Genomic DNA, 16,297 nt, shown 5'->3' on the forward strand with positions numbered 1-16,297 from the left:
TGCTCTTGCTGCTGGAAAAAAAATGGTTTCCCTTTAATTAGTTTACTCCTCACCTGCAAAAACCATTGGCTTCGCTGACTTAAAGCCAGGCAAAGGCTCCACTGGCTGTTTATGCATAAACAGTGTGTCTCCTATTTGGGCTTCTGTTACTTCTTTCATTCCAGCAATCAGGTAGCCCACCTGTCCTGCATATCTGAATAAAATTGGGATTATATGGACGTGCTTCTTTGCATTATCACTATTTCCACTATTTTTCCCCAGTCCAGTCAGGTATTCAAATAAATCACCCCCCATGCAGAGTCCAAAACCACATTTATGCTGTTTCTGATCTGAGTTGTGAACTTCATTTCAGGGGATGAACCACATGTTGATTCAAGTAGATGTACTTATGTTACAATTAAACAGCACATTTACTTCTGGACTTTGAATTATGTGCTATTCCCAATTTGAAAGCTAGAGCTAGTCAAGGATCTAAGATGCAGAAGGCAGAACAGTTCTTAGCTGCCACCACAGCAACTCTCATACACTAAATGGGAAAAACAAAGACAAACACCCTCCGTCAGTACGCTACTATGTTGAGGAACCCATGGCAGATAAAAAAACAGAATTGTTTTTGATAAGAAAATTAACTCCATCCTAACAGCAGTCCCATACGGTGCCGTGTTTTGGGTTCATGACAAAAATGGTGCTGGTAACGTAAGTCTTCTCATCCTCCCGCCCCAATTCTCACTCTGACCCTTCCAGGCTAGCAGGTGGGTGAGAGGCTGGCAGGTGTCACAGCCAAGGCAGCCAAACTGCCCAAAGGGATATTCCATGCCACATAATGCCATGCTTACTAAGAAAAAACAAATTGCATGATCTTTTCAAGGTGGCCACTCACTGACTAGCTGGATTATCAGGCTGCTTGTGGGTGGTGGTAATGACTGATTTTATGTTACTTTCCCCACCACCACCTTCCCTTTCACTTATTGTCTTTATGTCAACCAATGAGTTTTGCCTCATTTTCACTTCTGATTCTCTTCCATGCCCTGCTGGTGTTGGGGTAAGTAAGCAAGTGGCTGATTGAGTGTTTAATTGCTGGCTGGGTTCAACCCGCCATACATAGTAACGTAGTCTCTCACTTGAGAATCCCCCAAGAAAGTCAATGTGTACTTGGAGAAACTGATAAGGCTTCTCCACTAATTCTGAAGTGCCTGATTTTCTTCCCACTGCTGCCATGAAGAGCCAGTTTCTGGAAGCTGTTGCATTCATGGATTTAAAGTTTTCCACCCTCAAAATATGCTGCAGTAATTACTAAGATGAAGTCCCATTCCCTTCTACTCTCAAACAAGATAGTTTCTAGAAATAAACTGGACAGCTAAATAAGAGTATCAAATGCTAGTTTTAAAAAGAACTAGCTGTCCAGATTTTACATGTACTGCAGGTACATGTAAAGGTACATGTACAGGTACATACAATGGCTCCCTCCCCCTGGTAGTGCCTGAAAAACAGTCCTTTAAAAGGTTGTGTCAGCACACCCACAATGAAAAAGGCTGACATTTAGCATTCAATTGTAAACAGTAAGAAAAAATTAAAAAAAAAAAAAAAAGGAATAAAAAGCAGAAAACCCAGCCTCACTATTCAAAAACAGAACAGAAATGCAGGATTTTGCATCTTACATCAATTTATGATTTTTTCAATTGAAAGAAATTTTTACTTACAGTTTATCTGTTGGCTGTTCGTTTGGAGTCAGAATTCCTACTTCATTAACTTCATATCTTTTCTTTGTGTGTGCAGAAACAATTTTATGCCCTTTCTCAATCTCCCCGCCAAAGAGTGCAATGTTAGCTATGACACCTCGGTAATGATCAAAGGTGGAGTCGAATACTAAAGCTTTCAATGGATCAGTAGTATTAAAACTGGGTCTGCCACAAAAGATTTAAAACAATACAGTTAGATTTATCATTCAATATGAAATGAACTAGCACCCCCACTCCAAAAGCATCCATGTTAATATAGCTAAACTATGGAGTAATTTTCAGTAAACAAACACATACCAGACCTCATTTCACTGTTTCATTATGTATTATGCAGCAGGTCTTTACATTTAGTTTTTCCTGTGTGCAGTAGTAGTATAAATAGGAGAGAACCAAACGCATACCCATCATTCCCATTTCACAACAAGTGGAACTGATGCATAAAATATTTTATTATTTAGAAACAAGATCTGTTATATTCCAACGATCAGACTTAAAAAAAAAAAGTCCATCAACACTTTGTTATCTTTCATGGAAGCTTAAGCTTGGATTTCATTGTGATTTCTTTTACACGATAATTAGCTAATAATTGTAGTTCTCATACTAAGTAATAGAAAAAAGCAAAATGCTGGTTTGAAACTTAACTGTAATTCAGAAGTTTTGTCATCAAATTCCTAGATAAAGTAAATGAAACTTAACTTTAAAATGAAACTTAACTTTAAAATGAAACTTAACTTTAAAATGAAACTTAACTTTAAAATGAAACTTAACTTTAAAATGAAACTTAACTTTAAAATGAAACTTAACTTTAAAATGAAACTTAACTTTAAAATGAAACTTAACTTTAAAATGAAACTTAACTTTAAAATGAAACACTAAACTCTTAAATTGCCTTTATCACTAACACCATAACATTCAAAAGAAATAATATACCCTCAAATACTGAGCTTCAGGGGAGAAATCAATGTCTTTAAATGGAAAGTATATATTCAATGAAAACATCATTAGTGGCTTTCCTCTCAACTTTCGTTATGAATTGAATTCATTTCCCTCCCCTGCCTCTTAAGAAAAGAGGTCTTCCCTGCTGACATCCATTATTACTTTAAAAACTTCACCATAGATACACACATTCATTTTTTAAAAGGTATCTTAAATGTAAAGTGCCATTTTTTCTAATTTACCGTTCAAAAATTAGATTTCTAGCTCAAAAATTAGATTTTCCCCCTACCATCTCTTTATAAAATATAGACCTGATTATAAGTTAATAGTAAGTGTAAAGCTACTGCCAATATACTGTATAAATACAACTCGTGGTTCCCTAGATAACCTTACAAGGTATTGTAACTTACGGTGGAATCTTCTCAATGACCTTTTCAAGAACTTTTTCAATGTTTGTCCCTTGTTTAGCAGAAATCTAAAACAAACCCAACAGTAATTTTATCAGAAATGTGTTTTTCACTTATTCAGTATCCATTAAAAGCATCGTCTGTCGTGGTTTAACCCGACCGGCAGCTAAACACCACGCAGCCGTTCACTCACCCTCCCCCCTCCCTCTCTGGGACGGGGGAGAGAAATGGAAAGTGAAGCCCGTGAGTTGAGATAAAGACAGTTTAATAAGACAGGAAAAAAAAAATAACAAAAATAATAATAACAATAATAATAATGATGATACAATGGGGATAATACGAAAGTAATAATAGTATGTACAAACAAGTGATGCACAATGCAATTGCTCACCACCCGCTGACCGATGCCCAGCCTAACCCCGAGCAGTCCGGCCCCCTCCCCCCGGCTAGCCACCCCTATATATTGTTTAGCATGACGTCAGATGGTATGGAATACCCCTTTGGCTAGTTTGGGTCACCTGTCCTGGGTCTGTCCCCTCCCAGCTCTTACTGCACCCCCCAGCCTGCCCGTTGGCAGGACAGAGCAAAGGCTGAGATGTCCTTGGCTTAGTATAAGCACTGCTCTGCAACAATTAAAGCATCGGGGTGTTATCAGCACTCTTCTCATTCTAAGCCAAAACACAGCATTCCACCAGCTACTAGGAAGAAAATTAATTCTGTGCTAACTGAAACCAGGACATCTATCCACCCCTTATTCCATACCATTTATGTCATGCTCAGGTTACACTCTTTTCCATACATTCTAATTAGTCACCTATAGTAATCATGGTAGTGATAACATACAGTATAATATACTATTTAACATGGTGCAATTCAGTTCATGGGCTATTCTCACCCAGTATTAAATCTCCTTGAGGTACACACCGGACCTCTCCGTTCTTTTGCATCACCCACCAAGTATATCCAGGTCCCTGAGCGAAAACAATTCCACGAATAGGTTTGCCTTTTCCTGAGGCAGGAGTAGCCCAGACTGTTTTACCCAGCATATTTTTTACATGCACTACAGGAACTTTATCCCCATCTACAGTACATAACAGGTTTGATTGGGCAGGTCCAGCTCGGTTGGTAGATCCCCTAGTATTGACTAACCAGGTGGCCTTTGCCAAATGCGTATCCCAGTTTTTGAACGTCCCAGCGCCCATTGCTTTCAAGGTAGTCTTTAACAGGCCATTGTATCGTTCAACTTTCCCGGAGGCTGGTGCATGATAGGGGATGTGATACACCCATTCAATACCATGTTCTTTGGCCCAAGTGTCTATAAGGTTGTTTCGGAAGTGAGTCCCATTATCTGATTCTATTCTTTCTGGGGTGCCATGTCGCCATAGGACTTGCTTTTCAAGGCCCAGGATGGTGTTCCGGGCGGTAGCATAAGGCACAGGATATGTTTCCAGCCATCCGGTGGTTGCTTCCACCATTGTAAGTACGTGGCGCTTGCCATTGCGAGTTTGAGGGAGTGTGATGTAATCAATCTGCCAGGCCTCTCCATATTTATATTTCAGCCATCGTCCTCCATACCAAAGAGGCTTTGACCGTTTGGCTTGCTTGATTGCAGCACATGTTTCACAGTCATGAATAACCTGTGCTATAGCGTCCATGGTCAAGTCCACCCCTCGATCACGAGCCCATCTGTATGTTGCATCTCTACCTTGATGGCCTGAGGTGTCATGGGCCCATCGGGCTATAAATAATTCACCTTTATGCTGCCAATCCAGGTCCACCTGAGCTACTTCAATCTTAGCAGCCTGATCCACCTGCTGGTTGTTTTGATGTTCTTCAGTAGCCCGATTCTTGGGCACATGAGCATCTACGTGGCGTACTTTCACAGCCAGGTTCTCTACCCGAGCAGCAATATCTTGCCACAATGCAGCAGCCCAGATAGGTTTGCCCCTACGCTGCCAGTTGTTTTGCTTCCATTGCTGTAACCATCCCCACAGGGCATTTGCTACCATCCATGAATCGGTGTAGAGATAGAGAACTGGCCATTTTTCTCGTTCAGCAATGTCTAAAGCCAGCTGAACGGCTTTCACTTCTGCAAACTGACTCGATTCACCTTCTCCCTCAGCAGCTTCTGCAACTCGTCGCGTAGGACTCCATACAGCAGCCTTCCATCTCCGATGCTTCCCCACAATACGACAGGACCCATCAGTGAACAGGGCATATTTCTTTTCATTCTCTGGCAACTGGTTGTACAGTGGGGCTTCTTCAGCACGACCCACCTCCTCCTCTGATGATATCCCAAAGTATTTGCCTTCTGGCCAGTCCATGATCACTTCCAATATTCCTGGGCGACTGGGGTTTCCTATTCGAGCCCGCTGAGTAATCAGTGCAACCCACTTGCTCCATGTAGCATCAGTTGCATGATGCGTAGAGGGGACCCTTCCCTTGAACATCCAGCCTAGTACCGGTAATCGGGGTGCTAGGAGGAGCTGCGCTTCAGTACCGACCACCTCCGAAGCAGATCGAACTCCTTCATATGCTGCCAATATCTCCTTTTCAGTTGGAGTATAGCGGGCCTCAGATCCTCTGTATCCCCGACTCCAAAACCCCAGAGGCCGACCTCGAGTTTCCCCAGGTTCTTTCTGCCAGAGGCTCCAGGTGGGGCCGTTCTCCCCGGCTGCAGTGTAGAGCACATTCTTTACATCTGGTCCTGTTCGAACTGGCCCAAGGGCTACTGCATGGACTATTTCCTGCTTGATTTGTTCAAAGGCTTGTCGTTGTTCAGGGCCCCATTCAAACTCATTCTTCTTGCGAGTTACTTGGTAGAGTGGGTTTACAATCAGACTGTAATTTGGGATGTGCATTCTCCAAAACCCCACAACACCTAGGAAAGTCTGTGTTTCTTTTTTGTTAGTTGGTGGAGACATAGCTGTTATTTTGTTGATCACATCCATTGGGATTTGACGACGTCCATCTTGCCATTTTATTCCTAAAAACTGGATCTCCCGTGCAGGTCCTTTGACTTTATTTTGTTTTATGGCAAAACCGGCTTTCAGAAGGATTTGGACTATTTTCTTCCCTTTCTCGAAAACTTCCTCTGCTGTGTCACCCCACACAATAATGTCATCGATGTACTGCAGGTGTTCAGGAGCTTCCCCCTGCTCTAGTGCAGACTGGATCAGCCCATGGCAAATGGTAGGGCTGTGTTTCCACCCCTGGGGCAGCCTATTCCAAGTATATTGGACTCCCCTCCAAGTGAAGGCAAATTGTGGCCTGCACTCTGCTGCTAGAGGGATGGAGAAAAATGCATTAGCGATATCAATTGTGGCGTACCACTTGGCTGCCTTCGATTCAAGTTCGTACTGAAGTTCCAGCATGTCCGGCACTGCAGCACTCAGTGGTGGCGTGACTTCGTTCAAGCCGCGATAGTCCACTGTTAGTCTCCACTCGCCATTAGACTTTCGCACTGGCCATATGGGACTATTGAAAGGTGAATGAGTCTTGCTGATCACTCCTTGGCTCTCCAATTGACGAATTAGCTTATGGATGGGAATCAGGGAGTCTCGGTTGGTGCGATATTGCCGCCGGTGCACAGTTGTGGTAGCAATTGGCACTTGCTGTTCTTCGACCCTCAGCAACCCCACAACAGAGGGGTCCTCTGAGAGACCAGGCAAGGTAGATAATTGTTTAATGCCCTCTGTCTCTAAGGCAGCAATACCAAAAGCCCACCGGAACCCTTTTGGGTCCTTGCAGTATCCTCTTCTAAGATAGTCTATGCCAAGGATACATGGAGCATCCGGACCAGTCACAATGCGGTGCTTTTCCCACTCATTCCCAGTCAGACTCACTTCAGCCTCCAATACAGTCAACTGCTGAGATCCCCCTGTCACTCCACAAATATAGATGGGCTCTGGTCCTTTATAGCTCGATGGCATTATAGTGCATTGTGCACCGGTGTCTACTAAAGCCTTATACTTCTGTGCGCGTGATGTGCCAGGCCATCGAATCCACACAGTCCAATAAACTCGATTGTCCCTTTCCTCCCCCTGGCTGGAGGCAGGGCCCCCCTAATCCTGGTCAGAATCTTCCTCGTTTCTGTGTTTGAAGGACTGTCTGCTGGAAGTTGGAGCAGCAAACTTTTCGGAGAATCCCTTTTTCCTGATTGTTTTCTTTTGCAACTCACGTACCCGTGCCTCTAGGGTCGCGGTAGATTTTCCATCCCACTTTCTCATGTCCTCTCCATGGTCTCGTAAGTAAAACCACAGGGTGGCACGGGGTGAGTACCCACCATATCGTCTTCCTTGTGTGGGTGAACGCCTACCCCTGACAGCTGAGACACTGCTTTGTACAGGTGCGAAGGAGAATAATCTCTCTTCAAGTTGGTGAACCTTTTCAGAAAGTTTCTCCCAAGTGTTCTCCTTTGGTCGGTGGGCACTGGTTGGTTCAGGTGGGGAGGACAATAGATTCTCTTCAAGTTGGTGAACCTTTTCAGGAAGTTTCTCCACAGCTGAGACGCAGGCCTGTAAGGAAGAGGAGAGACTTTCTTCGTACTGCCGAAGTTGTTTAGCCGCTTCACCCACTGTGGGTTCCTCATCCTCTTTCCAGGCCATTATTGCCAATGAGCTGGCATATGATGATGGTGCACTCCGTACAAACTTCCGCCACATGGGTCGTGTACACTTGACTTCATCTGGATCTGTGGATGTTTGATTGAGGTCTGGATCCTCATAAATCACTTCCCGTACGGCTAATTCCCTCAGGTACTGGATTCCCTTCTCCATAGTGGTCCACTTGCCTGGTAGACATAAAATATCTTCCTTGAAGGGATACCTTTCCCTCACAGCTGAGAGGAGACGCCTCCAGAGGCTGGTGGGTCGTGCTCCATCTGCAATTGCTTTGTCAATGCCGGCGTCTCGAGCAAGGGATCCCAGCCGCTTGGCTTCCCTGCCGTCTAATTCCACACAATTGGCTCCAGAGTCCCAGCACCGGAGCAGCCAGGTGACAAGCTGCTCACCTATACAGCGACCAAAATCTTTTCGCACATCTCGTAGCTCGCGCTCGTTTAGGCTTCGGGTAGTTACTGTTGCTCTTTCGGCATCCTCATCTTCCTCCTCCTGAATCCTTGACGGCCCAGCGTCGTCATCATCTTCGTCATCTCTATACTTAGTTTTGGCAGAAGCCTTACCTGGATTGGCAGAAGACTCTCTGCGTTCTAAACGACTTGAATTTCTGTACCATATTTTCACCTTCTCTACAGGGGCAGCTTGCACTGCTACTGCTCGTTTCTCTGACTTTGTTACAGGGTCTGCCACAGGGGTTGGAATGCCCTCTGCAGGGTCAACTTGCACTGCTACAGCTCGTTTCTCTGACACGGCCACAGGAGCTGGAGCGGCTACAGGAGCTGGAGCAGTTGCAGGAACCGGAGCTGTAGCGGCTACAGGAGCTGGAGCTGGAGCTGGAGCAGTTGCAGGAGCTGGGACTGGAGCAGCAGTAGGAGCTGGAGCTGGAGCGGCTACAGAAGCTGGGACTGGAGCAGTTGCAGGAACTGGGACTGGAGTAGCGGCCGGAGCTGGAACTGGAGCGACTGCAGGAACTGGGACTGGAGCAGCTGCAGGAGCTGGAGCTGGAGCGGCTTCAGGAGCTGGAGCTGGAGCAGTTGCAGGAACTGGGACTGGAGTAGCGGCCGGAGCTGGAACTGGAGCGACTGCAGGAACTGGGACTGGAGCAGCTGCAGGAGCTGGGACTGGAGCGGCTGCAGGAGCTGGGACTGGAGCGGCTGCAGAATCCACCGTAGGGGTCACAGTGGCCGTTGGATCTGTCACAGGGTTTGGAGTGGCCGCAGGGTCTGTCACTAAGTTGACAGCAGTATCAATGGCAGCTCGATAGGCATGAGCCAGGCCCCAGCACGTTACAATGATTTGTGTTACTTTGGAACTGCCAGAATCATTACACCTTTTTTTCAAGCATTCTGCCAGTTTTTGAGGATTTTGCCATTGTTCAGGGGTGAATTTCCAACACACTGGGGGTGCCAACTGCTCTAGATGCCTGCCCATATCCACCCATACTCCCTGCCACCCACAACTATACTGCCTCCGGGCAGATCTCCGGATGAGCTTCATAAGTAGTTGTTTAACTTTAAGCAGAATCTGAAGTGCATTCATGAGGCAGAACAACAAGACTATGGTATTCTGAGTATTCCAGAAATATTCAATATCTTGGAGAGCTATTGTGACAAGCTCAGGGGATAAGAGGGTGGTGAAGGAGGAAGGCAGAGTGACCCAGGAGGATACAGGGGTGGTGAAGGAGAAAGGGAGAGTAAGCAAGTAAGGAAAAATATCCTCCCCTTTCCCCTCCACAGATTGACTCTCTAATGGAGAAAAACAATAGGTATAATTGCTAATAGTTCCCAAGATGCTGTTTCCAAAGTACAGAGTCCACGATGTTACTGAGTATAAATACCAAGTTAGAGTCATGACCAGATATCTTATCGTCTCATAAGCCATTGCTATAACACTTAGTACCATAATGGTCTGAAACCAGGGCCCGGAGAGGAGAAACAACACTACAGAGAGCAAATACGGAAAATAATGTACTATAATACTCAATTTGGAAAACAGGCGCAGCAGAGTTGTGATTAAAGCAATCAGCATCATGACAAGTGACTATTAAGCAGGTCTAATCCTTACACCAATTTTAGTTTAACACACTCTGATCAGATCTGCCGTTATCTCAACCTTTCGGGCCCCACGTTGGGCGCCAAAAAGACTGTCGTGGTTTAACCCGACCGGCAGCTAAACACCACGCAGCCGTTCACTCACCCTCCCCCCTCCCTCTCTGGGACGGGGGAGAGAAATGGAAAGTGAAGCCCGTGAGTTGAGATAAAGACAGTTTAATAAGACAGGAAAAAAAAAATAACAAAAATAATAATAACAATAATAATAATGATGATACAATGGGGATAATACGAAAGTAATAATAGTATGTACAAACAAGTGATGCACAATGCAATTGCTCACCACCCGCTGACCGATGCCCAGCCTAACCCCGAGCAGTCCGGCCCCCTCCCCCCGGCTAGCCACCCCTATATATTGTTTAGCATGACGTCAGATGGTATGGAATACCCCTTTGGCTAGTTTGGGTCACCTGTCCTGGGTCTGTCCCCTCCCAGCTCTTACTGCACCCCCCAGCCTGCCCGTTGGCAGGACAGAGCAAAGGCTGAGATGTCCTTGGCTTAGTATAAGCACTGCTCTGCAACAATTAAAGCATCGGGGTGTTATCAGCACTCTTCTCATTCTAAGCCAAAACACAGCATTCCACCAGCTACTAGGAAGAAAATTAATTCTGTGCTAACTGAAACCAGGACATCGTCTTTACTTAAGATAGTTTTGCTGGTCATAGACAATACTACCCATACCAGCAACGTGAAGCACAGGATGCTATTACTATGAAATGCTTACTTGATTATAAATGCCTGTAATGAATCAGATAAATACATGTAGACAGATGACAGCCTGTTGAATTATTTGTGCGTACACAACTTTCCTTAGCTAGGAAGTAGATACAGGTATACTAGCAACTATATTATAAACCTTTAAGAGATCTTACCCTTATACATTCATTAACAGGGATATCGAACAGTTTCTCAATTTGTTTTTCAACTCTTTCAGGGTCTGCATTTTTCAAATCAATCTGAAAAACAACAAATTGCCAAATACACAGGCAATGGCATCTTATGCACAATCCAGCAATGTAGTTCCCAAGCATACAAACAAAGGAATCTTCAAGTGTATTCACAATACTAAACGTTTTTAGAAAAAGATATGTATAAAGAACTTTTCACTACCATGTTTAAAAACTGTGCAATTTCTCATTGTTGGTTACAAAAATGCTTCTGCATGTATTTTAGGAAATAAAAATGAAATTTCCAGTATTTACTGTAAAATATCAAAGACAACAAATACAAAAGTTCTTATTACATACTAGTTATTTTTTCATTACATGCTCCGATTTAAGGACACATTATTTTGTATTCAGTTGTATCTCATACAACTGAACTATTTAGTATGAAATTAAAACTGTATTACCTTGTTTATGACAGGAATTATTGCAAGTTGTGCTTCAAAAGCAAGATAGAAGTTTGCCACCGTCTGAGCCTGAATACCCTAGAAAATATACATTAGAGACATATAACACAGAATTTCCCTGTTTCTTTTTAAGCATATTGCATATTATTTTTTGGCATATGCTACCTACTCCTTCACCTGGGCGATGCAAAGTGGTTAATTCATTATACATATTGCTGAGAAAGAAAATTCTGAAGTATCATTTCTCATTATCTGAAAGCAGAAAAATTAATAATGTATGTGTAAGTACATTTTTAAAGATAGCAATTATTTACAGACAACGCCACATTAAGGAAAAAAGAGCATTCATTTGAGCATCATAAATGATGGTACAATCATAAATATGCCATAGTAAGCATTGTCTAAACACTGTGAGAATATGTCCATATTTAAAATCATTTCCTTAAATAAACTTTGGTTTCCTTAAGCAAACTGCTGAAATTCTAAGCAGAAAAAAAGTAAGAAATCTACCTCATTTGCATCCACTACAAGTATAACACCTTGACAGGCAGACAGTGACCGGGATACTTCATAGTTGAAATCTACATGGCCCTGTGGAAAAAAAAAATGTTTATTACTTCACATATTTCTGGAGTCCTTTTCAAAGGCTTATATATTGTAACAGTTTAATTTGTGTATCTGTCCATCTAAAACACAATTCAACAAATAATAACAAAAAAATAAAAGCTAAAAAAGGGAAAGAAAACACTGAATAAACACAAAAAGCCAGAAGTCTGATAGATCATTTTTAAATATAAAGACATTTAGCTTTGTGTGATTGAAACACTGTTTGTACTTAACTTACTGGTGTGTCAATAAGATTTAAGAGGTAGTTTACTCCTTTATGATTGTAGAAGAGAGATGCAGATTGTGCTTTAACTGTAATTCCCCTTTCACGTTCCACTTGCAGTTTATCCAGCACTTGTTTATTACGGTCAGTTTTAGCAATTGTTCCTAAGATGAAAAAAGTTTCATTAGCCTCATTTAAGAGACAGGCTCTGCAAATAATCCACTCTTGAAAATGCCACTAACCAGAAGAACATGGGACTTGCAGCTTCCTGAATAAACAGGATACAAAACAGTATGTTAAGTCTAAATTGGATCTTCAGGAGTAGCTAAATAATTTTGATGTTTAAGTAAACTTTAACTCTTATCACTGGATAGTAGCTCCATGGCTCCAAACAGTGTTCATCTCAAGGGCAAAAGGAGGTTTATCACAGAGTCTGGAAGACCCAAATTCAAAACTCCATTCTATAGCATTCTATAGAAAGTAAAACTGCCCACAGTGCAATTTATAAGGTAATAACAAATAATAACTTTGATCTAAAGCTTCTCTCCCAGGTTTTGTTTTACCTACTCCTTAAATGAGGAAAAGCAAGACTCTTCCAAAGGGTATTTCTGAGTAACTAAGTAAAGCTCTACTCGTAAACTGGGCTCTTCTTGGTAGACACAGCAACTGCTTTATAGCTTACCTCAAAGCACCCTCTAAGGTAACCTTTGTCTCTCTCCTCCAAGGTAAGCCTAGTTTCTGTGTCAGTTATATCTATAGAGATCCCTTAGCACTTCTGTCATATTTTCATTTTGTAAGGGGATTTAGATTTCCTTCCCTGAATAACGACACAAAAATAAGAACACTGAAGACAGTATCTCAGGGGAGGCCAAAATAAATACCTCTGAAGAAGAAAGCAACACAACTGCACTAACACTTAGGGTGGAGGAAAAAGCAAGTCTATGAATCAGTTGAGAGTCCATAAAATTTACACTTGACTACTAGCAGTTATTCTACACACTAAATCTAAATCAAAACAGAGCTGTACTTATACAGGATTATCAGCTTCAGTACCAGTGAGCTGCTCCACCATGTAAGACAGTTGTCTACAGTTTGCTTTCAAGAGGGAAGCACACTTACATATTAAGTAAAAACAGTTAGTTCCTCCTTTCAATCGCACTTCTGAAAACTAATTTAACCAGAATGCCTAGGTCATGATCGGTCCCCTTTTGTCCATCCCAAAAGCTGGCAGTAAGCCTTTTACTTGCTGTGTACTGGTCTAATGGATGACCAGTCAGGAATGACAGGAGTACCATCTTAAGCTAGGAACTACACTCCTTTTCAATCTCTTTCCAGAATACATTCCTTTCTTGAGAAGATTACACACTTTCTAACCCCTACTTTAACTAGGTCTCAACCAGAAGGAGAAGTACTTTATATTCACATATATAATTCTACAACATTTGCAGCCTGAAAGTACAAGCAACTTACTGGTAAGAAGTACAAAGGTAATAGCAAATTTAGTAATAAAGCTACAGAAATTTACATATCAAGAGAAGGTAGCGTGGATGAAATTAGAACACTTACCTGTAATTTCCAGCAGTCTGTCTGCTAATGTACTTTTGCCATGGTCTACATGAGCTATAATACTGAAGTTTCTTATGCTTTCCACAGGATATGTTGACATATCTATTTTTTCCTGAAAAACAGAAATTTCTTTTCACAAACCACAGATACGATCTCTATGTTCAATATGACTAAACCTTTAAAAGAAATGTAGTTTTTCTCTAGAATACGCACAGGTGGAAAACCTTAAATTGTCATCAGTGTTTAAAATGCTAGCATTTTAGTCATACATAAACATATATTTATTACTGTGATTTACTAGTTTATTGATCAAAGAGTACGCAAAAATGTGTTATGAAAAGTAGTATGTTCCTTTGAATATAGGAAGTTGGAAAACTTAAAACAGTTTGTTAAACTCCTTCAGAACAATGCTGTGACATTACCTGACAATTCAGATAGCAATGACAGCCTTATGATAAGAAGCACCTTCGTTGAAAAGGAAGCTAGAGGTAACATGCACTTTGGCTAACGTAAAAATAAATAAATAAAATTAGAAAAAGCCTGACTACCTTGGCTCACACACAGAAGAGGTCCAGCACTAAAACTTTCTTTTTTGTTACTCCTGCTCATTACAGGTAATACAACACTTTTAAGACTGGCAGCTTTGCTTTTCAAAGCTTTTGCAAGACCTTTTTTCATCAGGTACCAGGAGACCCCTAGTAACAACTGCTGAAAAAACTGATCCCTAATTTCAGAGATACACTTACTCATCTCTCTTACCCAGACCATGCTTACAGCTCCAGGCCTGACAGAAACAGATGTCTGGAGATCTTTAGCAAAGCCTCAAGACCTATGCTAGCATCAGTGCACAGCATAAAGGCACGTTATATGTTTTAAGCACTTGCAGGTGCCTCGGCTTGCAAGTCCAAGTCCTCCTACTGCCAGAGTGAAGGGGTAGGGCTCCTGCAACGGGAAGTCTGACTCGAGAAGACACCACCTGTTTGGAAAAACCGCCTTCTACACGCAGGGCCGTTAAATCCAGGACCCGCTCCAAGCAAACCCCGCGCAGGCTACTCCGCCGCCACGGGAGGGGACTCACCTTGCCGCCGGAGCTGTAGGGCCGCCGGCACGCCGCAAGCCCCGCAGCCAGCCCCGCCGGCGGGCCCCTCGGGGCGACACCGGGGCCGGGGCTGAGCAGCCGGGCCCACCACGAGGCCGCCCGGCTGCCGAAAGCCATGGCGCCCGCCGCTGGCTCAGCCCCTCACGGCGCGGCCTCAGCCCCCATGGCGGCCTGCCTCCGCTCGATCTCCTCAGCGCCGCGGCTCCCTGATACCTCCCGCCCCGGCACCGCCTCACGGCCCGCCCGCCGGCGCCTAAGATGGCCGCCGCCACAGGAGCCGCTGGAAGCGCCCGTAGGTGGTGGAGGAAGCTATATGGAAAACACCTCCGCCTCCTGCCCGCCCCTCGCGAAAAAAAATTAAAAATAAATAAAGTAAAAAGTAGTTCGGTCCCGCTGCAGTTACCGACAGGATCGTAGATTATCCTGAGTTGGTGGAAGGGACCCGCAAGGATCATCGAATCCAGCTCCTGGTTCCACACAGGACCACCCAAAAATCAGACCCTGTGTTTGAGAGCGTTGTCCAAACACTTCTTGAGCTCTGTCAGGCTCAGTGTTGTGACCGCTGCCCTGGGCAGCCTGTCCCAGTGCCCGACCACCCTCTGGGTGCAGAACCTTTCCGTAACCCCCAGCCTGACCCTCCCCTGTCCCAGCTCCATGCCGTTCTCTCGGGTCCTGTCACTGTCCCCAGAGAGCAGAGCTCAGTGCCTGCCCCTCCGCTCCCCTTGTGAGGGAGCTGCAGGGCGCCATGAGGCCTCCCCTCAGCCTGCTCTGCTTGGGGCTGAGCAAACCAAGGGACCGCAGCTGCTCCTCACATGTCTTGCACTCTAGATCCTTCATCACATCTATTGCCCTCCATTGGATGCTCTCTAATAGTGTTACAACTTTTTTATACTGTGATGGCCCAAACTGCACATAGTGATGCCACATCAGTGCAGAACAGAGTGGGACAATCCCTTCCCTCAACCAGCTAGCAGTGCCATGCTTGATGCACTCAGTATATGGTTGGCCCTTTTGGCTGCAAGGACATGCCGTCAGCTGTTATTAAACTTGACATCAACCAGAACCCCCAGGGGTTTTTCCACAGAGCTGTTCTCTAGCCTCTCAACCCCCATTCTGTACATTCAGGCCTGTCAGCCTGATCTGAGTTCCAGGGAAAGTTATGGAGCAAATCATCTTGGGTGAGATCACACGGTACTTGTGTGGCATCCAAAGGATAAGGCCCAGACAGCACGGGTTCACAAAAGGCAGGTCGTGCTTCTCCAGCCTCAACTCCTTCAATAATTGTGTGACCGGACTGGTAGGTGACGGAAGGGCTGTTGATGTAGTCTACCTGGAGTTCAGCAAAGCCTTTGACATAGTCTCCCACAGTATTCTCTTGGGAAAACTGGCTTCCCATGGCCTGGACAGGCATACTCTTCTCTGGGTAAAGAACTGGCTGGAGGGACGTGCCCAGTGGGTAGTGGTTAATGGACTTAAGTGCAGCTGGTGTCCCGTTACAAGTGGTGTCCCCCAAGGGTTGGTACTAGGGCCTATCTTGTTTAATATCTTTATTGATGACCTAGATGAGGGGATTGAGTGCACCCTCAGTAAGTCTGCAAACGACACCAAGTTGGGAGGTAGTGTCAATCTGCCTGAGGGAA

The 16,297-nt window shown here is 44.1% G+C and overlaps 1 protein-coding gene across 1 annotated transcript in view; it reads right to left on the reverse strand.

The window, feature by feature from the left end:
* Positions 1 to 14,891, reverse strand: part of GUF1 (GTP binding elongation factor GUF1) — a 27,148-nt gene extending 12,257 nt beyond the window's left edge. Inside the window, exons 1-9 of the mRNA XM_084286009.1 lie at positions 14,637 to 14,891; positions 13,559 to 13,670; positions 12,008 to 12,156; positions 11,674 to 11,754; positions 11,164 to 11,241; positions 10,685 to 10,768; positions 3,086 to 3,150; positions 1,701 to 1,904; positions 54 to 193 (exon numbers count right to left, since the gene is read on the reverse strand). Of these exons, the coding sequence (XP_084142135.1) occupies positions 54 to 193; positions 1,701 to 1,904; positions 3,086 to 3,150; positions 10,685 to 10,768; positions 11,164 to 11,241; positions 11,674 to 11,754; positions 12,008 to 12,156; positions 13,559 to 13,670; positions 14,637 to 14,774 (1,051 nt within the window). The 5' untranslated portion in view covers positions 14,775 to 14,891. The remainder of the gene's footprint in view (positions 1 to 53; positions 194 to 1,700; positions 1,905 to 3,085; positions 3,151 to 10,684; positions 10,769 to 11,163; positions 11,242 to 11,673; positions 11,755 to 12,007; positions 12,157 to 13,558; positions 13,671 to 14,636) is intronic.
* Positions 14,892 to 16,297: the final 1,406 nt, after the last annotated feature.

This window comes from Netta rufina, assembly GCF_964035555.1.
Source record: "Netta rufina genome assembly, chromosome: 4".
NCBI lineage: Eukaryota > Metazoa > Chordata > Aves > Anseriformes > Anatidae > Netta > Netta rufina.